Source organism: Saccopteryx leptura, chromosome 5 (genome assembly GCF_036850995.1).
Source record: "Saccopteryx leptura isolate mSacLep1 chromosome 5, mSacLep1_pri_phased_curated, whole genome shotgun sequence".
NCBI classification, from domain to species: domain Eukaryota; kingdom Metazoa; phylum Chordata; class Mammalia; order Chiroptera; family Emballonuridae; genus Saccopteryx; species Saccopteryx leptura.
In genome coordinates this window covers 213,074,964-213,097,915 of record NC_089507.1, presented here as the reverse complement: position 1 = coordinate 213,097,915, position 22,952 = coordinate 213,074,964, and the positions used below count along the sequence as shown (strand labels likewise).

General features: G+C 51.1%; 1 protein-coding gene across 3 annotated transcripts in view; it reads left to right on the top strand.

Moving 5' to 3' along the window:
* RALY (RALY heterogeneous nuclear ribonucleoprotein) overlaps positions 1–12,282 on the top strand; it is an 80,740-nt gene extending 68,458 nt beyond the window's left edge. For 2 of the 3 annotated variants that reach the window (XM_066384052.1, XM_066384051.1), the window contains 7 exons: positions 3,600–3,864; positions 5,436–5,508; positions 8,061–8,227; positions 8,949–9,062; positions 9,261–9,634; positions 10,732–10,780; positions 11,940–12,282. In XM_066384052.1, coding sequence (XP_066240149.1) covers positions 3,609–3,864; positions 5,436–5,508; positions 8,061–8,227; positions 8,949–9,062; positions 9,261–9,634; positions 10,732–10,776 — 1,029 coding nt within the window. In that variant the 5' untranslated portion in view covers positions 3,600–3,608 and the 3' untranslated portion in view covers positions 10,777–10,780; positions 11,940–12,282. The remainder of the gene's footprint in view (positions 1–3,599; positions 3,865–5,435; positions 5,509–8,060; positions 8,228–8,948; positions 9,063–9,260; positions 9,635–10,731; positions 10,781–11,939) is intronic. The other variant, XM_066384053.1, reaches the window with a different exon arrangement.
* Positions 12,283–22,952: the final 10,670 nt, after the last annotated feature.

Below are 22,952 nucleotides of genomic sequence, written 5' to 3'. Positions count from 1 at the left end.
AGGTGGGCATCTGTCCTCCGCTCTGCCCATTCCTCACCCAGGGTGGACACATACACTTCCTGGATCTCTTCTCGACAGGTCAGAAAACTGACCTTCTGAGCTTGACCCTCATCAGGAATGAGCCCACAATGGCAGTTAGTAGAACAAAAGTTGAACCAGTCAGAGTAATTTAATTAGATTCTGTAAAGAGCTTCACAAGTTTGCAAAAGTCTTTTATGTCCATTGTCCAAACCCCGGTAATTAGAGAAAAGACTGGGTAGAGTCAGGGCCAAAGCCAAAGATGCTTTGCTCACCAGCCAGACAGTGAGCGCTGATTCCACTATCGTACCAGGCACAGGTGCTTAGCAGTACTTTCTGCTTAGTGGTGTTAGAGGCTTCTTTCTGGCAGAGAGGTCTCAGGAAACCAGATCATTGGCAGACCCAGCAGTCGTCAACAGATCTCTGAGCCATAATCCCCCCTCCTCTTTCTATATGCGTTCACACCACAGGCCTGGTTGGTTCCCTCCAGCCAACGCAGGTAGCATCTCCATGGGCCAAGACATAATTTTTTTTTTTAAGCAAGAGAGAGCAAGCGTGAGACAGACAGGGACAGACAGCCAGGAAGGGAGAGAGATGAAAAGCATCAATTCTTCGTTGCAGCACCTTAGTTGTTCACTGATTGCTTTCTCATATGTACCTTGACCGCGGGATGGCGCTCTAGCCAAGCCAGTGACCCCCTTGTTCAAGCCAGCAACCTTGGGCTTCAAGCCAGTGACCTTTGCACTCTATGATCCCACACTCAGGCCAGGTGAGCCTGTGTTCAAGCCAAATGAGTCCATGCTGTAGCCAGCGACCGCGGGATTTTGAACCTGGATCCTCTGTCCCAGGCCAACGCTTGATCTACTGCACCACCGCCTGGTCAGGCAAAAACTTTATGGTTTTGAGCTGAACCAACTAAGAGTTATCTGATTACCCCACAAGCTTCTTGTATATCCACAGATGGACAAGGAATTAACCATTGAGAATGGCTTGTCATCCAGGGCGGAGAGGAATGTCAGAGAGAACTGTGAGCCTTGGAGAACCCATGAATGAGCACTTCCTGCTGCATGTGGACAGTGTAATGGGTCTCTGTTGTGCCCCACACTGCTTAATAAATATTGAGGGTTTGATGCAGAAGGAAAAACAGTAATGAAAGAGTCTGGCCTGATCAGGCGGTGGCACAGTGGGTAGAGCATCTGACAGGGATGCGGAGGACCCAGGTTCGAAACCCCGAGGTCACCAGCTTGAGCCCAAGATCGCTGGCTTGAGCAAGGGGTTACTCAGTCTGCTGAAGGCCCACGGTCAAGGCACATGTGAGAAAGCAATCAATGAACAACTAAGGTGCCACAATAAAGATTTGATGCTTCTCATCTCTCTCCCTTCCTGTCTGTCCCTCTCTCTGTCTCTCTGTGTCACTGTCTGTCTCTGTCACAAAAAAACAAAACAGAAAAGAGCCTGTTCCTCCCAGGCCAGTTTCGAAGTTTACCCCAGCCCCTTCATTAATAGCAGTCCCCTCTCAGGTTTCCTTACCTGGGATGGCAGTCTTACCCACTATATCCTTGGAGCTACTACAAGACCACCCTGGGGTCAGGTTCTCCAGAATGCTCAGGTCCAGCCTGTGGTTCACATGCAAACAGTGCCACCTGCTGGTGAGAACATGCCAGTTTCCAGGCTGGGAGAATTGTGGAGACAAGACTCTTACCCTATGGGACAAAAGATACGTATTTCCCAGCTTATACTTAGCTCTTCTCCATTTCACTAAAAAGAAGCTCATTCTGCCCAAAAATATTAGACAAATAGGCAGGAATTTGTGGTTAGCTTATGCTGGTGAGAGTTTTGTACATATGGCTTTGTGGAGGTCTTTAGCACCTTCTGAAATAGCTATATGGTAGGGTATTGATATAGGCATTCTTTAAAAGGGAGTTCATTTATGCTAGTGAGCAAAGACTGGACCAAGAAATGTAAATGCCAGGGTTTAACATTAGACCTTTCCTATTGAAATCGAGCCTCATTTTTCCCTTCCACTCTGGAGCCTGTGCCAGATGTAACCTCTCCAGGAACCGAGTAGGAGAGATTTATACTGCCCTTTCGGGTGAAAGACATCGCCAAAGTGTAGAGATCAAAGAATAGATAAGCCTGACCTGTGGTGGTGCAGTGGATAAAGTGTCGACCTGGAAATGCTGAGGTCGCCGGTTCGAAACCCTGGGCTTGCCTGGTCAAGGCACATATGGGAGTTGATGCTTCCAGCTCCTCCCCACCTTCTCTCTCTGTCTCTCCTCTCTCTCTCCCTCTCTGTCTCTCTCTCTCCCTTTCTTTCTCCTCTCTAAAATGAATAAATAAAATTAGAAAAAAAAAGAATAGATACAGTCTCATCTCTGGCAAAGGGAACATTTGAAGAAGTATAAAAATAATTAGCTCAAAAATTTATATAAGAACAATTCTCAAGTAAATATGCTGACTTATTGCAGTATTGAAATTGGCTATAGTGCTGGGAAGGACAGTGATAAGTTTGAAAGAAATGCGCCTTAGGGACTAACTGACCTGGGTTTGAGTGGTCATTTCTGGCAAGTTAATGAACTTACTGAAGTCTGTTTCTGGTAAAATATGAATGATAATAATGATAATACTTATAGAGTCATGGGATAGGCATATGCCAGTGAGCAGAAGACCAGGCCCACACTGAATGTTGAGTAAGACTTTCAAAATGGCGGGTATCAGTCGAGACAGCCATAGCTATGATCAGGTTGAGCAGTTTTCATAATATGGTATTGTTCTGGACTGTGCAGTATTTGCGATTAACCATGTGACTTTTGGGCCACAGTTCTACATCGAAGGAGCAGAAGAAAAGCTCTGGAGTGTCTTCAGATTTAGATCTTGTGTGGGATGTTAACATTTGAGATGATGCAGGAGTGAGTTTAAAAAGAATTGGAGGCTCTGGCTGGTTGGCTCAGCAGTAGAGCGTCAGCCAGGACATACAGGAGAAGCACCCATCTACTTCTCCACTCTTCCCCCTTTCCTTCCTCTCTGTCTCTCTCTTCCCCTCCCTCAGCCAAGGCTCCAATGGAGCAAAGTTGGCCCGGGCGCTGAGGATGGCTCTATGACCTCTGTCTCAGGCGCTAGAATGGCTCCGGCCACAAGGGAGCAACGCCCCAAGGACAGAACATCGCCCCCTGGTGGGCATGCCCTGGTGGATCCGGGTTGGGCGCACGCAGGAGTCTGTCTGTCTGAGAGAACCCCCCTCCCCGCTTCTCACTTCGGAAAATACAAAAAAAAAATAATAATAAAAATAAAAAGAATTGGAATCAAGCAAGCTAGGGTTTAAATCCTAGCCTTGCCATTCACTAGTTTTGTGGTCTCTGAGTGTGCGTTCTGTTCCTGCTTGTCAATACCAAATGAGGGAATATGTGAAGCACCAGGCGTGAGCTCAGTAGCCAGTAAGATGAGCAAAAATGGGGAGCTGGATGCTATGGGATGGTGGGGTGTAGGAAGGCACAAAAAACCCATTTAGCTAAGATGTGGGTAATGGGCAGCCCTTAAGTCCAGCCCATAGACCCAGTCTCACAGTGGTTTTCTCTCTTCAGGTGGCCACCATGTCCTTAAAGATCCAGACAAGCAATGTAACCAACAAGAATGACCCCAAGTCTATCAACTCGCGGGTCTTTATCGGAAACCTCAACACAGCTGTGGTGAAGAAGTCAGATGTGGAGACCATCTTCTCCAAGTATGGCCGCGTGGCCGGCTGTTCTGTGCACAAGGGCTATGCTTTTGTCCAGTATGCCAATGAGCGCCATGCCCGGGCAGCTGTGCTGGGAGAGAACGGGCGGGTGCTGGCCGGGCAGACACTGGGTAAGTGCCTGGTCGCCTCCTGAGCAAGTGCTGGCCTTCACGCTCCAGCTCCCCTCAGGCCCTCTGTTTCCTCCACTGCTGCCTAGTACCCCAGCCAGACGTTGTAACTGAAATGCTTATACATTGCATTTCACTTGTCAATTAAATAGTTACAAATCAATGCCTATGGGAGAGAATTTAGAGGCTTCTGGAAACACTCCTGTCCTGGCTTTCACAGTGACTGTTAATGACAAGGCTTATGGTTCCAGTTAAAATGGGGATTCCCCAGATAAAGGGAACAGAGTGGACAAGCACAGCCTATTACATCAGGCTACAGGTGGCTTAGGTTAGAGCTGTTTCTGAAAGCCAGGAGAAGGTGCTGGAAGCGCATAGTGATGCAAGTGGGTGCTCTTGGCCTTGGGCTGTGTACCTGAGATGTGGCCAGATTGGTGATCCGCTTGGAACGTGTACGGTGTTGGTACACATCTACATACTTCTGTGTGTATCTGGATGTTTGGGAAGGGATAGTTGTTTGTATATTCTTGAGTATGTGAATAAAACTGAATATGTGGACATATACCTTAGTATTATATATAATATATGTAGTGTGTATTAGAATATATTTGAGTGTATAAGCAGATATGCATATATTCATCTACCAAATATTTGTTGAGGTCCCATCACATGCTAAGCACTATTCTAGGCATAAATATATTTGGTAGAAGATTTGTATGAATGTGCATTAGCTCATTTGCATATGGGCAACTATGTATATGATGTTGGAACCAAGTCTGAGTGTATTTGAGCATGTATATGTTATCTCTGTGTGTCTGACCTTATTTTTTTATTTTTTTATTTTTTTATTTTTTTCATTTTTCTGAAGCTGGAAACAGGGAGAGACAGTCAGACAGACTCCCGCATGCGCCCGACTGGGATCCACTCGGCACGCCCACCATGGGGCGACGCTCTGCCCACCAGGGGGTGATGCTCTGCCCATCCTGGGCGTCGCCATGTTGCGACCAGAGCCACTCTAGCGCCTGAGGCAGAGGCCACAGAGCCATCCCCAGCGCCCGGGCTATCTTTGCTCCAATGGAGCCGTGGCTGCGGGAGGGGAAGAGAGAGACAGAGAGGAAAGTGCGGCGGAGGGGTGGAGAAGCAAATGGGTGCTTCTCCTGTGTGCCCTGGCCGGGAATCGAACCCGGGTCCTCTGCACGCTAGGCCGACGCTCTACCGCTGAGCCAACCGGCCAGGGCTGTCTGACCTTATTACTTGTATGTGTGAATATGTGTGTGAAGGTGTGTTGTGTTTACATAAGTATACTTGAATGCATATATGTGTAATGTACATGGTGTGTGTGAATACGTTTGTGAGCTTGCATGCATATGTCTGAATGAATATGTAAACGGGCGTATCTATGAGGTGTGGATATGAGTCTAACGTGTGAGGACCTCCATTGGCCATATTAGTGAGTCAAGTCCGTGTGTACATCGTGTGTGCACATGCAGTACTGCACACTTGCATGAAGGTGGTGATCTGTGTACAGGCGCCCTGCTGTTCGGCGGCATCTGACTCGGCCTTTTCCCTTCACACAGACATCAACATGGCCGGTGAGCCCAAACCCAACAGACCCAAAGGGTTAAAGAGGGCGGCGTCTGCCATTTACAGGTGGGCACTCTGTCTGGGTGGGGCTGGGCCCTCTTTCCACAGAGGGAGGCAACACTGGTGGTGACAGTGCGCTGAGCCCGGAGTCTGGGGAGGAGCTTGGAGAGGAGGGCCTGTGGAGAGTGGCCGAGCGGCTGTCCCTCAGCCCCGCCCTCTGCCCTCCGTTTCCCCAGTGGCTACAGCCTTGACTATGATTCCTCTCCTGACGACTTCTATGACAGGTGAGCGGGGGAGGGGCGAGCCCAGGCATGAAGCAGCCAAGCTGGAAGGGTCCTGAGAGGTGGCTGGTGCGGCCCAGGCAGTCATCAAAGGAACCTAAGCCCCGAGGGGTGGACAGGAATTTGCCCAAGGCCGCTCCACAGATTGGTGGCAGAGCTGGAACTAGAGTCAAGTTCTGAAGGTGCCCAGGCTAGAGCTCCCCCATCCCACACTGTCTCCCACTTCCTGACTGCACTCTTCCTCCTAAATCTGGGGTCAGGCTCAGTGGGGCTGGACACCAAGGGCCATAGAAACATAGCAAGTTCGAATACAAAACAGGGTACAGCGCCCCGACCAGGCGGTGGTACAATGGATAGAGCGTCAGCCTGGGATGCTGAAGACCCAGGTTTGAAACCTTGAGGTTGCTGGCTTGAGTGTGGGACCATAGACATGACTTCATGGTCGCTGGCTTGAGCCTAAAGGTTGTTGATTTGAGCACAAGGTCACTGGCTCAGCTAGAGCCTCCCAGTCAAGGCACATATGAGAAAGTAATCAATGAACAACCAAGGTGCCGCAATGAGGAATTGATGCTTCTCATCTCTCTCCCTTCCTGTCTGTCTGTCTCTCCCTCTCTAAAAAAACAGGGTACGGGCCCCAGTGCAGGGAAGCCCTTATGCTTTTGCTGTTCCATCTCTTGACGTCTTTTGGGTACTCAGCCAGCTGGAAGGAACCTCAGGGCTCAGTCTGAGCCGCTGGGCCTTATCTTTATAGCCAAGAGGCCAGCGGCCCTTTAGAGGTCTGGATTAGTCCCTGGTAGGCTGTGGTCCACCCTGCACTCCCAAGCCTGCCCAGACCCCGGCCTTGAGGCTGTGTCCTCCACTTCATGGCCCCACCCACATTTGTGAGTGGAAATCGTGGTGAGGGCTGGTCCAAACTCCTCCCTGCTTCTCTCCCTTCCTCTCTCCCTGTTGGCCTGCCCAGCTGTCCAAGGAGAACAGAACACCTCTGAGCCTTGGTGCTTTGTGAATGGTTTCGGGACGGTGCAGCGCAGTTGAAAGTGCCCTACCCTGGAGGTCGGAATACCTGGGTGCTCATCTCAGCTCTCCCACTGACTGTGTTGTGTGGCTTTGGGGAAATTCCCTCCCAGTCTGTGAAATAGGCTTGCACCAAGTGATCCCTCAGGGCTCCTCCAGCTCTGGGCTTCTGTGGGTCAGTAATTCTGACCAAGGCCAGAGCCGCCTCCTCCCCTTGGGGCAGAAGTGCAGTGTCTGGGGCTGGAGCCAGTCCGAGAGACTCTCCATCCCGAGGCATCACCAACCCGGACAGGGCCCCGGGGCAAAGGAGTGCCAAGGCATGGGGCATTAAATGGCCCATTAGTAACAGGTTTCCTGGTTGTCACCGGAAAAGTGATCCCACAGTGTCCCCTGAGGCTCCTGCAGGGTAGCCGCAGATGTGGTGGGAGAGATCCCACCCCTTCCCCCACCCGGCCCACTGAGCTGTGTGGTCAGCAGGCAGAGAAGCCGCCTGGAACGGGCTGGGCGATGGCGTTGGAGGGGAGGGGAGGGAGCACGTGGCTGGGGAGCCCCGGGGAGCTGATGGAGTCGCCCAGCCTTGTACTCTGCTGGGCCTCCTGCCCTGCGACTCTGAAGTGGAGTAGGAAAGATGGAGTGACTGAGGGGCCCAGAGTGAGGAAGGGGCTGCGTGCTTCTGAGGTCAGAGGCCCCCAAGTTTAGGGTCTTAGCACTCCGACCACTCACCAGTCACACCTTCTAACATATTTTTAACCACGTTCTCTCGTGTTCTGCCCTCACAGCAGCTGGGGTGGGGGGCAGGGCACAGAGTTTGGGATAACCACCCTCATTAGGCAGGTGGGAGAACGGAAACTCAGTCAGGCTTAGGGATAGGCCCTCCAGTCTCACAGCTCCGTTACCAGCTGGGGGTTTATGCTGCGTTAGTAAGATTTACAGTCTCCGACCAGGGGCTAAGGTGACAGTGGATTGAACAGAAGCAGAGTCAGGGATGGAGCAGGTCAGGGTGCCATGGCCATCTAGGAAGGCTCCCTTCTGGGCTGGTCCAGTTGACTCCTCTGTTGAATGGGGCTATAACCATTGTCACATGCCACCTCACCTGCCCTTACCCGACGTGGCTGCTAGGAAAGATGGGTGTAGTAAGGATCCCAGCTGTTCTTAGGATCCCGAAAGCCCTTCTCTTCAGCCCCAGGGGCTTGTGGGGAGCAAGCAGAAGTGTGCTATGCAGGCCAGCCCTTCCCCAGCCATATGCATGTCAGGCTAAAGTCACGGTGACCGCTGGTGGCCACAGGCCACGCTTCAGCCTCTGGCCCGTTTGCCCCCTCACAGGCTCTTCGACTATCGGGGCCGCCTGTCACCAGTGCCTGTGCCCAGGGCTGTTCCAGTGAAGCGACCCCGGGTCACAGTCCCCTTGGTCCGGCGTGTCAAAACCACCATTCCTGTCAAGCTCTTTGCCCGCTCCACAGCCATCACCGCCAGCTCAGCCAAGATCAAGTGTGAGTGACTGACTTTCTTCCTAAATAAACCTTTTTGTCATTAGCAAAATAATAGAATTACATTTTTTTACGTTGGAAAATAGATAAAGGAGCAAATCTCCCACTGTTCTGAAGCTCTAACACAGCCAAGTGAGTATTTTCTTGTATTTTTAAGAGGAAAAGGCTTTTATTTAAGGAAGAGGGGTTTGGGTTAGACACAGAGCCCAGTGTTTTGACGTGGAGCCCAGTGAGGAAACAGTGTCCTCTCTCTCCTAGTGAGGACAGGCTGGGTCTGCAGAAGGCCAGGCCTCCACGGGCTCTCTGGTGTGCTCCTGCTGAGGGCAGGCCCTCAGGAGGTCCGGCTGTAGGACGCGTAGTTACACGCCTTGAAAGGCCGGCCCAGTCTACGTCCCGGCGAAGACTCGTGCTTGTGCCAGTGCTCACACAACGCCTTCACTCTTATCCACCCCAGTCCCGTTCCGGATTGAGATGTCGGGGGGGGGGGGGGGTGAGGGGGACCCAGTTGCAGAGGGCAGTCTAGTCACTGTAGCAGTGGCCTTCTGAAAGTCTCAAGGGAAGCCACAGGCAGCTGCAGCCTTTGCCCTGACCAGAAAAAGAGCTGTGGACAGGGACAGTTCCTGCCACGGGCCTGTCTTCCTAGTGGGCATTTGGAGCTAGGGTCTTGTGTTCGAATGAAGCTCTCAGCCCCCAGGTGACAGCCCTGTGCTCCCTCCACTCCCAGTAAAGAGCAGTGAGCTGCAAGCCATCAAGACAGAGCTGACGCAGATCAAGTCCAACATCGACGCCCTGCTGGGCCGCTTGGAACAGATCGCTGCGGAGCAGAAAGCCAACCCAGGTCAGCTTCCGAGGGTCCTCGTCCTGGTCCCAGTGACCAGGCCAGGGCAAAGTGTATGTGGAGGGGAAGACTGCGTGGGGCAGAGAGGGGCCGTGGCCGCGAACCCCGTCTGTGCCCGCTGTGGAGGCCTAGCTTCTGCTGAGGTGTCATGGCCACAATACTTACGATGTTGCTCTGTACCACCCCTTCTCCTTCAAGATGGCAAAAAGAAGGGCGACAGTGGTGGCGGAGGAGGCGGAGGCAGCAGTGGCGCAGGCGGCAGTGGCGGCGCCGGCGGCGGCGCAGGCAGCAGCGGAGGCGGCAGTGGTGGCGGCAGCGGCGGTGGCAGCGGCGGCGGTGGTGGCGGCGGTGGTGGTGGAGGTGGAGGTGGTGGTGGCGGCAGTAGTGGTGGCGGTGGCAGCCGGCCACGGGCCCCCCAAGAGGACACAGCTTCCGAGGCAGGCACGCCCCAGGGAGCAGCACAGGCTCGGGACGACGGCGACGAGGAGGGGCTGCTGACGCACAGCGAGGAAGAGCTGGTGAGGACGTCGGGGGACTGGAGGGGCGGCGCTCCCGGGCGCAGCAGGGCAGGGGTGTGCGAGCGGGCTCCCTCTCCCAGGGCTCCCGGTTGGTGAGAAGGTGGCAATGAAGAGGAAGCAGCTGCCTGGGTCAGCCTGCAGTCAGAAGTCAGGGCTGGGCAGACCTCTGGAGCCAGGAGCCCTTCTAGACTTGGTTTTCCACATGTGCTGGAGAGGGGAAGGGTCCGGCCCTGTATGTGGGGGTTCCAGGGAGCAGGGCTGGGGTTGCCTGAGGAGGCCTTTTCTGAAAGCTGTTGTTGCATGAGCGTGGAATAGGCTGTCTCATGAGAAAGCAAGGGAGCTCCCCGTGTGAAACCCTCCACGGTGAGGGTGGAAAGCCATTTGGCACGAAGCTCGTGTTAAAGTGGAGGATAGACCGGATTCTGAGTCTGTAAGCTATCTCCTCTGTGCTTACTACTTGTTTACCTAAGAAACACTCGCTGAGCACCAGACCCGTAGTCTGTACTTCCTAACTTCACTTAACCTAACAACTGCCTTGTGCGAAGCATTGTTCTTCCACGTCTTATGCCGTGAGGGAACTGCTGCTCAGCGCAGGCAAGTAGCTGGCTCAAGGCCTTCGAGCTAGGAAGGAGCAAGCCAGGATTGGAGCCCGGACTTCTTCACAGGGTCTGGAGCTCTCTCCTTTCAGTCACTGCTGTGTTCTGGTGGGCTCATGGCCACAACGCTTAAGAGGTCCTCCTCGTGCCAGCTCGTGTCTCCTCTTTGAACCTAGCCTGATACTTCAGCTTGCTCTTTGGGGCATGTTAGTCTTCATAAAGGCTGTAATGAAGGCTGAAACGTGCCAAGGATGCGGAGCTCACCCGTCTTCTAGGCCGTCAGCCCGCTCCAATCTGAGAAGGCCTTTCTATGCAGAAACATGCCGCTTCCATGCATTCAACTTCCCTGACGGACCCCCTCTCTCCTGAGGGGCCCTCAGTCCACCCTGTTGGGATTCCAATCAGCCGTGTTGTTTAGACTGCTCACATAGTCATTTCCCTTGATTGTCCGTCTCCCTTTCTGAGTGTGGCCTCCAGGTATGCTCTGGGCCTCAGGGCAGGACTCAGAGCTCGCAGTGAGTGATGTGTGGTCTCTTGTCGCCTCCTCCCTATCAGGAGCACAGCCAGGATACAGACACGGAGGAAGGGGCCTTGCAGTGAGCAGGTACGGTGGCCCTGGTGGACGAGGGGTGAAATGACTCGGCAGGGCAGTGCCATGTCCAGCGGTGAAGGCCCTTCTGTCCCCAGCCGTCTCCCGTGCCTTTGTGGTAAAGGCTGGGAGGCTGTGGGAGCAGCAGCCACGGAGAGACTGGCCGGGCCCACCCAGCCGGCTCCCTCAGCACACACGGTGTCGTGGTGCCCGTCTGCATTCTCGAGGAGTGTTCTGAGAATCCTCTCTCCTCTCCTCAAGAAAGACACAAAGCATCACCATCTAGTAGGAGTAGGAACGTGGGCTGGAGAAGCAGAGGGTCAAAGTGGGGTGTGGTGGCAGAGGGGATAGTGGCTGAGCCTGCTCAAGATTGAGGGAGGAGCATCTGAGGGACCATCCTCAGCAGACACAGAGCTCTGGGGCGCTCAGTGTGTGCGGAATGTCCGGGGACTCCTGTGGTCCCAGCTTTGCATAGTATGGAGAGGGACCTGCTTATCGTCAGAGGGGAGCTTATGCCAGGCTTAGGGACTGGGACTTGATCCTTTCAGCTGGATATGTCCTGTGTGCCAGGGGCTGCCCCACAGGTTCTTATTGTGCTCATATAACAGGTGTGGAAACTGAGGCGCTGAAGGGTGGGGGCAGGGAGATACCATGTATCTCACACGATCCCAGGGTTGTAATTGGCGGGGCCTAGATTGAAGCCAGTGGTGTGTGGTCTCAAAGCCCACTCTCTGGCCAGTATTTACCACCTACCTGTGCCAACTCTCTGCCCCATTCCTTTGGGGGCCCCGTTCAGAGTTAGACAGGCATGGGTGGCGGAAGGCCTCAGACGACACGCTGTCTTCATACGTGATGCGGTCCTGCTCTGAGACGCACCGCCAGCAGGTGCTTCCCAGACCGTTCAGTTCAGTAAACCCATATAAGCAGTTTTCACCTCGGAGCTTCCTGGTTTTTTACCAAGGAGATGTCAGGTGAAGTGCAGCGCTCAGGTGAGGACATGGAGGCTCACGGAAGGGGAGAGACTTGGCCAGAACATTGTGAGGCCAGCGCCGGAGCACAGGCAGGTCTCTGTCTGCAGAGAGCGCCATTGCTCTGCACGTGCTTCTTCCCAAGCGTCATCAAGACCACAGGGCTTTTCTTCTCAGCCTTAGTCTCTCACTTGTCTCTTTCTCAGCTTGACAGGGGCAGTGGCCACCAGCAGAAGGGCGTGCACTGTACCAGGCCTCCAGCTGGGCACCCACCTGATGCCACCCCAGCGGGTCCCAGAGGAGAGTTGGCAGCAGGCACCTCGTCTCCCATGCATCCCAGCCAGTGCCACGTCCTCTGCAGGTGGAGTTATTGGCCTCCCCTCCCCACACACCCTCCCTGTTGGCACTGCCCAAGCCAGAGGGCAGAGCACAGTTTTCCCCACACTGCCTTCCCTCCCCAGACTCCCAGGCTGGGGGTTTTTCTATAGGTTTGGAGAGGGGTGAGGGGCACAGGGAGGGGACCCTGACAATAAAGAGATTGGACCCCTACTTGCTCTGAGCTGGGATGGTTTGTGTTTTCTCATGAGGGTACCCTGGCACTCGTGCCCAGCCAGAAAGCAAATCTGCTATACTCCTTCTGTTTCCTCCTTCATTCTTACTTGTTAGGGACTGTTGCCTGGGGTGCCTAATACTGACCCACCTGGGCCTTAATCTTCACAGCTAAAGTGGCGATAAAAATGGCCAGTAGAATTGTTGGGCAAGGTCTGACATGCCAGTGCTCATGAGAGCACCTTGGTGGCTGAAGTGCCACGTGATTGTGACTTCCTTGGTCAGGCGGCAGTAGGTGCAAGCCTCGCTCCTCAGCACATCTGGCCGTTCTCAGCTCTCAGTGATTCCAGACCCGCCATCTCCTCCCTCTCTCTGTCCTGGTTTAGGACACGGTGGTCTCCACATGGACTTGGTCCTCTCACCAGCCCCCCAGTCTGCAGCTTCTCCCCGCCCCCTATCTCACTGGCCACCACGGTATTATTTCTGAGTCATGTTCTTTCCCTGTGTAAACCCCTTTCCCACTATCTTCTCACCATCAGGACAAAACGCCAGCTCCTGAATATGGGGTACATGACCCTGCTTGCCGCCTGGTCTTTTGTCACCACACACACAAACCTTACACCGTAGCCACATAAAAGAAGTCCTTCACACTCCTAGGCAGCAGGAAGTGGAGCCCCACCACTCCAGTGACCTCACACGGTAGGAGCTTGGCATCGGGGTCCATGTGGCCTGTCCACTCGTCTCTGTTCTGACTGCCCACGTTGGCTCAACTCCACTTCTGTCCTGACTCCACCCCGATCCTCCTTTCCTTTTATTCCCCACAGACTGTCCAGGTTCCACGTTCAAGTTCCCAGGAGAAATCAGCTCCACAGCAGTTCTATTTTGAGTCAGTAACAGATTACAGGGAACTTCCCTGGTCTAGGGAACTGGGCAGTACAGGTGTGGCCCTGAGGCTGGTTTCATTGGTGCAGGACTGGGTGGGCAGGCCCACAGACACGGTGCTCAAGACTGGCACATTCTCTTGCCCCCACTTTTTCTACCAGGGACGTGTCCACTCATAATTAATCTGCTATTCTAGTGTCCTTGCCTCTGAGAAACCTCAGAGTCTGGAACTGGGCTTGGTCAGAACAAGACTTCAGTTTGAGAGGTGAAGAGGGTGTCCACAGGGATGTCTGTTCTCCCTGAAAGCCCTCGGTGGAACACCACCCTGAACCACGGTCTTTCCTTGCTGCCCAGAAGGCCAGAGCCTCGCTCAGCAGATCTGCTCACACCTGGGTGGGTGTTCATGTCCGCACCGTGTAAGCTGGGGAACCACTGCCCTGTACTGGAGCTCGGACCAAGTTCAAAGAAGGGGCTTTGGAGCCCGGTGAGCCTCACCCTGAGGGCTGGCACTGTATTACTGTGTTCCCAAAGCCTGGGGCTGTGTGCTCAGGGCACTGTAATCATTCCTAGACTCTGTAAGGCTCTACTCGGTAGTACTTGACTGAGGCACTTTTTTTTTTTTTGTATTTTTCCAAAGTGAGAAGTGGGGAGGCAGAGAGACAGACTCTGGCATGCCCACCAGGGGGCGATGCTCAGCCCCTCTGGGGTGTTGCTCCGGTGCGATCTGAGCCATTTTAGTGCCTGAGGCGGAGGCCATGGAGCCATCCTCAGTGCCCAGGCCAACTTTGCACCTGTGGAGCCTTGGCCACAGGAGGGGAAGAGAGAGACAGAGAAAGGAGAGGGGGAGGGGTGGAGAAGCAGATGGGCGCTTCTCCTGTGTGCCCTGGCCGGAAATTGAATCCAGGACCTCCACATGCCAGGCCAACGCTCTACGGACGAGCCAGCCGGCCAGGACCAGCACTTTTTAGAGTTTGGGAGAAAGATAGAACAGCAGGGGCTGTGGGCTTCTGTAGGATGTCGGGTATAGAGAGCTGTGAGAAAAGCAGGGAAGACCCATTTCAGGGCAGGAAGCATGTGCTGTCCCCAGAGGCCCTGCCTGCTCACCATAACACCAGACCACATCCTGGACAGAGAAGAGGGTCCCCGTTCTGGCACCCCAGGGCATAGTTATCGTGTCCCCTTCAGTGGGAGGTTCATAACCATGAAACGCTGCATACACATGCCTGCCATCTCCATGTCTGGGGCCAGGAAGGTCGTCTCCCGTTCCATTGCTCAGCAGTTTTCATTTTTCTGTCTAACCTCTGAAAACCAAAGAGATGTGAAGAAATGTGTCCAGAGGACCAATAGATGTTTTCAGGATCTGAACCGAAACCTCACTTGTGATTCCAGCAGCCATCTTGAAGGAGTATCGTAGTCAGTGGGTTGACTGGACTGACCCTAAGCAAGTCTTTTTCCTTAGTAGGTCTCGGTTCCTCATCTGTATGAGCGGTTAGCGTAGACCAGGGATTAACTGTTGTATGACAACTACCCTGCAGTTTAGTGCCTTTCATAAACATCTATTAGCTTCTGAGTTTGTACAGCTGAGAAGTCGCCTGAGGGCTGGTTGGTCCCAGGTAGCCTCACTCATCAAGTGGTTGTCTGGGCAACTGAGTCACACACTTCCAGCACCTGCCAGGCCAAACAGGGTAAGCCCCATACACACGTGCACGTGTTCTTCAAGCTCCTGCTTGTGTCCTGTTTATAAGGTTCAATCGGCCAAAGCAAGTCACATGGCCACACCCAAACTTCGCTTAATTTGAAGAGCTTCAGAATATGGTAATAATTTGTTTTTAGTCTATTTCAGGCCTCATTTCACTTGCTGCTTCAAAACATTTATTAGCAGCTGCTCGAGTGCTTTTTGAGTTTTTAGATTTACTATTAGGAAATAGTAACATGATGGTTTGTCTTTTTTTTATTGGCAAGGAGTTGGAATGTGCGTATGTGTCGCGTATTAGCCAACTCTGGCCAGGTCGTACACTGTCCCATAAGATCATTTTATACAACATAGTGGGCTGGTTAATGAGACCACAGAAATACAGAAGGTAGAGCAGGGCCAAAGCTAGCCAGGTGTCCTGCGTTTCAGACCCATTTGGGCCATTGCTTAACATCGGTTAAATGAAATCTCTTCGCCTATGGCCACATTCTTTATACTAAAATTATTGCATAGTGACAGTAAGCCACTTCCTGAGTGTCTGCTATGTAAAAGGCACATTTTACACTTAAAGGAGGCTTGGGTTGACAGAAATGACATGTCTTCATTGTGTGGTTATGCCCATTTTATAGATTTTATAAATGTAGAGGCTCTAAACGACCCTGTCGACAAGTAGTATCTCTGTCTATCCCCTGCCTTTCCTCTGGACTTGGACTAATCAATAGATACGGGGATGGGAATGTTGCCCCAGTCTCCCAGCAGTCTGCACTTCTGTGTCTTAGGACCCAGCCTCCACGCTAAGAAGAAGCCGGGTCCCGTGGAGAGGCCAGGTGTGCGTGTTCCAGCTGACAGCCAGTGTCCGCTGCCAGGCGTTAGTGAGGAAGCCGTGAGATGACTACAGCCCGACCGCAGTCTGAATGACAGCTCAGTAAGAACTGCCTCACAGACCCCTGTCAAAGCCTAGCACCATGAGGGGTGACAATCAAATGATTATTAATGTAAGTCACTGAGTGTTGGAGTGATTGTCATATATCAGTAGAACACAAACTCTTAAGTGGTTACATAGCTTACGCTACTTCAGGGGGACTTGGTTAAGAGTAGAGTAGACTCTATCTTGAACTTAATTATTTTATTTTTTTGTGAAAGAGTCAGAGGGACAGATAGGGACAGACAGACAGGAAGGGAGAGAGATGAGAAACATCACTTCTTTGTTGCGGTTCCTTAGTTGTTCATTGATTGATTTCTCATATGTGCCTTGACCGGGGGGCTACAGCAGACCGAGTGACCCCTTGCTTGAGCTAGTGACCTTGGGTTCAAGCTGGTGAGCTTTGCTCAAACCCAATGAGCCCGCGCTCAAGCTGGCGACCTCGGGGTCTCGAACCTGGGTCCTCTGCGTCCCGGTCTGACGCTGTATCCACTGTGCCACCACCTGGTCAGGCTGAACTCAATTCTTTTTTTTTTTTTTTTGTATTTTTCTGAAGTTGGAAACGGGGAGACAGTCAGACTGACTCCCCGCATGCACCTGACCAGGGTCCACCCGGCACGCCCACCAGGGGGCGATGCTCTCCCCATCTGGAGCGTCGCTCTGTTGCAACCAGAGCCATTCTAGCGCCTGAGGCAGTGGCCACAGAGCCATCCTCAGTGCCCGGGCCAACTTTGCTCCAATGGAGCCTTGGCTGCGGGAGGGGAAGAGAGAGACAGAGAGGAAGGAGAGGGGGGAGGGGTGGAGAAGCAGATGGGTGCTTCTCCTGTGTGCCCTGGCCGGGAATCGAACCCGGGACTCCTGCACGCCAGGCTGACGCTCTACCACTGAGCCAGTGAACTCAATTCTTATAGACTATTTGCTCTGTGGCCTTAGGCTAGTCATTTAACCTCTCTGAGCCTCATGAACACATTTTAGTATAATAATACTTAATAAATAAGAGTACTTGCCTGACCTGTGGTGGCGTAGTGGATAAAACGTCGACCTAGAAATGCTGAGGTCGCCGGTTCGAAACCCTGGGCTTGCCTGGTCAAGGCACATATGGAAGTTGATGCTTCCAGCTCTTCCCCCCCTTCTCTCTCTCTGTCTCTCTCTCTCTGTCTCTCCCTCTCCTCTCTAAAATGAATAAATAAAAAAAACAAACAAACAAAAAAACTAAGCTTTAAAAAAAAAAAAAAAAAGGTTTTTTTAAAAAATAAGAGTACTTATCATTACCTAATCCAAATTTAGGTCATTTTTCTCTTAAATGATAGACCAGCCTGACCAGTTGGAAGAACAGTGGATAGAGCTTTGGACCAGGACACGGAGGATCCAGGTTCAAGACCCCGAGGTCACCAGCTTGAGCCCAAGGTCGCTGGCTTCAGCAAGGAGTCACTCGGTCTGCTGTAGCTCACCGGTCAAGGCACATATGAGAAATCAATCAATGAACAACTAAGGTGCAGCAACAAAGAATTGATGCTTCTCATCTCTCTCCCTTCCTGTCTGTCCTTATCTGTCCCTATCTCTGTCTCTGTCACCAAAAATAAAAAATAATAGACCATAATTTTCTTTTTTTCTACTTATATATTCACCATGTTCCCAAATGTATTTTAGGCAGCTAACAAAAAGAAAGTCAATAGAATTTTTTTTTTTAATTTTTTTTTTTTTTTATTCATTTTTTTTTAGAGAGGAGAGGGAGAGACAGAGAGAGAGAAAGAGAGGAGAGACAGAGAGAGAGAAGGTGGGGAGGAGCTGGAAGCATCAACTCCCATATGTGCCTTGACCAGGCAAGCCCAGGGTTTTGAACCGGCAACCTCAGCATTTCCAGGTCGACACTTTATCCACTGCGCCACCACAGGTCAGGCAATAGAATATTATTAGAACGAGACCAAGGAAGAGAATCGCACGAAGGCCTTTTGTTGATGTGCAGATGTCTGAGTTATTACAGTCGAGAGCAGTGTGTTGATCCCGTCACTAGGCCCATGGAGCAAGCCCAGCCGGCCCTCCTACCTGTCTGAATGAATGGTCACCTCTCTCCTCTGACTGGTGAGTGGGCTCCTGGTCCACACACACCCCTTCCTGCACGTCTGCTTCAGGGCATCTCCTCTGGGAGTCCAGATTATCAGGGTGTCCTTCCACACAGGTGTAGTAGCCAGATTGTATTTGGGCAAGTGCATGAGTTTGACTTTTCTAGGTACACACAACAGAACTGATAGGGCTATCCATTCTCACTTTCTGACCTGGTCCCTTCTAACAGTAAGCCCCCCCTACCCTCAGACCCCACCTTCAGCGTCTCCTCTGTCCCCTGCACACTCCAGTGTCCAGCTCCCTGAGCACACAGAAAGCTAGCTGCCTAAGGCCAGAGATGGGCCCCCTCATCCTTGCCTATGAGGGTTTTCAAAGGGAATGTGGGACTTGGTCAGCTAATTACGGAGCAAATGTAAGCAACCCAATCCAGTGCAGGATCTACCTTTGTATTAATTATATGCCACCCCTGCAACATTAGACTATAGATAAAAATGGATACAAATAACATAGATGTATGTATGTTCACATATCCTGGGTGCTCTGCTAAGTACTTTACTACAGGCTGCATTATTTTATTTAACCCTCATAATCCCACAGAACTGGAGATACTCCCCTGTTACAGATTAGGAAATTGAGACTTTGGGTTGTATAATGGGAGGCAGGATGCAAACCTGGGAAGTGTTTTTCCACCTGCCCTTGCACCGTAATTAGTTGACCAAGTCTCTTCTGATTCTTGTGACAGTGGTCTTTCTGGAACTGTCTTCCTCAGCATAGTTTTTTTTTATTATTATTTGTTTTTTAGGGAGAGACAGGGAGGGACAGACAGACAGGAAGGGAGAGAGATGAGAAGCATCAGTTCTTCATTGCGGCATCTTAATTTTTCATTGATTGCTTTCTCATATGTGCCTTCATTGCGGGGGCTGCAGCTGAGCCAGTGACTTCTTGCTCAAATCAGCGACCTTGGAGCTCAATCCAGTGACCATGGGATCATGTCTATGATCCCATGCTCAAGCCAGCGACCCAGTGCTCAAGGCGAACTCACGCTCAAGTTGGCAACCTTAGGGTTTCGAACCTGGGCCCTCAGCGTCCCAGGCAGACATTCTATCCACTGCACCACTGCCTTTTCATGCATCGACATTGTTTCTTGAAGCCAGTACCTCTCTTCCTTAATTTTTTTGTCCAGGCTACTTGGCTGACCAAACCCATGGCTTCAGACCACAGACTCATGTCTCCACAATTTCTACCTCTAACTTAGCTGTCCCCAGGAGTAGCAGGGTGTATCTGGCACATGCCCCATTTGATAGATGTACTTGGAAGTCCATCACTGCCCACCATCACTCGTATCCCACTCTTCCTTCCACTCCTCTCTAGTTGGAAGTCGTGTTAATTTTTGCATGGTATTTCTTGGCTCTAACCAGTTTTTCCTCCCATTGCCTAGATTAGGCCTTTTTCTCTCTTCCTTGGACTTTTGCAATAACCTCCTAAGTCCTCTCCCTCTTCACTCCCATTAACTTTTCCTCTTTATCACTTATTCACACCCCAGTGGGTAAATTCCGGAGCCCTTCCACGGATATAAACTCTCCAGCATCTAATCCTTCCTTTCTCTTTAGCTCAACGCCTCCTCTCCCTCGGTCTGCCTTCTGAGCCTTTACCCATGCTGTTGCCTCTACCTGGAATGTTGTCTTCTCCCACTAGCTAACCTTCATTATCTGCTCAGAAGTCACTTGTGCAGACACCGTCTTAGCCTGAGTTAACACTGGCCCCTCCTGTGTGCTATTTCTCTCCCACCTCTTACCAGGTTATATTTACAATTGGTTTGTTCATTTGTCATTTTCACTAGACTCTAAGCTCTGGAAGGGCAGGGGCTGCCTTTCCCTGCAGGCGTTCAGGTAATACTTTTGAATATGACAGTCACCGAGGCAGAGCACAGCTCGGGAGCCCAAATGCCAGAGACTGCATCCTGGCTCCCCACGTTGCTGTGTAATCCCCCCACCGTGGGCAAGTTGCTTATCCTGAGTTTCTATTTCCTCATCTCTAAGATGGGGTTAATAGTATACCTACATCAAAGGGTTGCTTTGCTAATTAAATGAGTAAATATATATAAGCAACTAGAACAGGTCCTAGCACAAAGTGGGGACTTAGGTAGGGCTAACCACTTTATGTAAATAATTAGTTCAGAACAGCCCACATTCTGGGTCACATGAGTCATCTGTCATAGTGCAATGGTATATCGGGCTGAAAAATGAAGCAGCCGTAATTGTGAGGCCAAATACTTGATAATGAAGCTGCTGCCCAGTACACTATTAGGTCTGCCCAATTTCCCATGTAATATTTTGGCTTTGCTTTGGTTTCTAGTGAACTTAAAATAAGCACATAAAAATCTGCAGCCGATAAATTTTTGAAGACACTCATTACATTGGTGTTTAATATGAAGAATATCCAGCCCTGGCCGGCTGGCTCAGTGGTAGAGCGTCGGCCCAGTGTGTGGAAGTCCCAGGTTCGATTCCCAGCCAGGGCACACAGGAGAAGTGCCCATCTGCTTCTCCACCCTTCCTCCTCTCCTTTCTCTCTCTCTTCCCCTCCCACAGCCAAGGCTCCACTGGAGCAAAGTTGTCTCAGGTGCTGAGGGCAGCTCCATGGCCTCTGCCTCAGGCACTAGAATGGCTCCGATGGCAACAGAGCAGCGGCCCACATGGGCTGAGCATCACCCACTGGTGGGCATGCCGGGTGGATCCCGGTCAGGCACATGCAAGAGTCTGTCTCTGCCTCCTCGCTTCTCACTTCAGAAAAGTACAAAAAAGAAAAAAGAATATCCATTCATACTTACCCTTAGAATAAGCTGGTCCTCCAATGACTTCAAAAGTGTTAGTAAGACAAGAGCCAAGCTTAAATTGAGAGGCAGTGATTAAAAGGGTTCAGGAACATCTCATAGTTCAGGGAAAGTTTGAAAGGACAGGAGCCATGGCAGCCACAGGGGACCCAGCAGGTATTTGGTTCGTTCAAGAGCAGCACCATCAATGTGACAAAGCTCCACGCACTATGCCTCAGTGGCGATCCTTGGGAGAGCATTATGTCTCTATTGACATGGATGGCAGTGATTATTAGGATTACTGTGAGCAGACAACCATATACATGAGAATACAGGGTATCATTAATGGTAGGGTGAGACTTACTTCAGAGTGTTAAAAAATTTTTAAAAACCCACACATATACATTATAAAATCTAAACTGTGAAACCTTGGCATTGCCAGGACAAAAGGTCTGGATGGAGGACAGGTTACAGCTGGGGCTTCATACACCACTAGCACTTCTTCCAGGCTGGCCAGTTTTTCTGCACTGCAAGGTGTTGGGGTGGAGGTGACTCTGAAAGTCTGCATGTTCTGTGTTTTAAAGGCACTCATTCACATATCGGAGCACCTGCACTTGCTGGGCACTGCTTGTCGTCAGCATTGGGGACAAAACTGTTCTCAGTACTGACGGTGTGGGCGGGACGGCAGGGCTTTACACGCAGTGGGCAGGTGTGGGAGACCCGTAGCCAGGACGGTATCTTAGGACAAGCTTCATCTTCTCTGTAGGTGGGGCTGCATATGGAGTCGAGCATTTTCTGAAGACTAGAGATAATCATGTTTATGTGCTCATAAAAATACACCGCACACTAAAACTTAGGCAGTCATGGAACTTGTTTATCTAGTCTCAGACTTTACCAGGGAGCCTCCCCCCCTTTTTTTTTTTTTTACATAATTAGGAATTCTCAGCAGTTTCCTAACACTTTGGAAATAATGGCATAGCTTTTCTCACAACAGAACATGACCAGAAACCCTCAAATTCCTTTGCTTTGTTACTTTATAGAAGGTCCCCTCCAGCTGAACTATGGCTGGTGCGAGGTAGTAGGCAGAAGAGGCTGGTGCTGCTGTGAATGGGTCCATAGTCAATCCCATCTAATTAAACAATACCTCCACTGGACTGTCCTAAAGGGTCATCAGAGACTGTTTTGAGAATGAAGTTAAAGATGGGTGGAAATTGCCTGCATAACTGTGCCAACCTATCATCAAACTGTAAAGTCCTGTGTCTTCCCCTAAGGGTCCCCCTAAATGAAAACACATGCATACACACAAAAGCAATGGAGCATTAATTACACAAGAGGCGCTGATCCTTGCTTTATTCACGCATTAACATCCAACACTGGGAATCATGTGGGCGCAAATACAAAAGGAAGATGGCATTAGAAACAGCAGTCAAGTTCATTGGGCAGTGGTGGCAGTTCAGCCAGTCTGCAGGAATGCTCTGCTCCCTCCACCACTTTATAGCCAAAGTGTTTTACAACACTTGGCTTGTACTGAAAATGAAGGGTCACAGTGATTAAAACAACATGGTCAAGGCGTTCAGGGCCGAGGGACTGGCTGCTCCTGAGCTGCTTAGGCAGTCTTGCAACAAGAAAGTAGCAGCAGCGTTATGCCCTTAGTCCTTGGCAGGTGTGTGCAAGGCAGATCACAACATAGAAGATGATCTTTCCCTCGTGCTCAATGGAGAAACCCTTTCAGCCAAATCCTCAGAAGGCAGAACTGGAGGCATCAGCATCACCTCTTGGTTTTTCATGGTCACATTCAAAAGATACTTTAAAATACAGAAAATAGAAAAGCATTTGTGGTGGGTCTTTTTAAACCCAGAACACAGGTTGTGGAAGAGAAAGACACTTTCCTCTAGTGTCATGGTTTATACTCTCACAGGGTTCTCTGTACTGCACATGCCACATCTCTTACTCACCAACAAATGCAAAACCAGGGCTTCTCTTACTGTGCCAGTTACAAGACACACTGCAAGGCTGTATTCCTAAGGTTTTCCTTAGTGCCGATAAGGGAGAAAATTCAGAGGTGGGCAAACACCTAGCACCTGTGTCATCCCCTCACGGTGACAGCTGGAGAACTTGGCAGTGAGGTAGTAGCAACAGTCCTCCCGTAATGAAAATACTTCCCATCTCTAACTGTTCTTGCACACTGAAAGCAGGCTGTCCCCCAGATCTCATGCTCCAACTACCCTCTCATGGGAAGCTGTGTCTTACTTTATCTCGGGAGAAGCCGAGAGGAAAATGGCTGCTCAGCTGAAGCCACT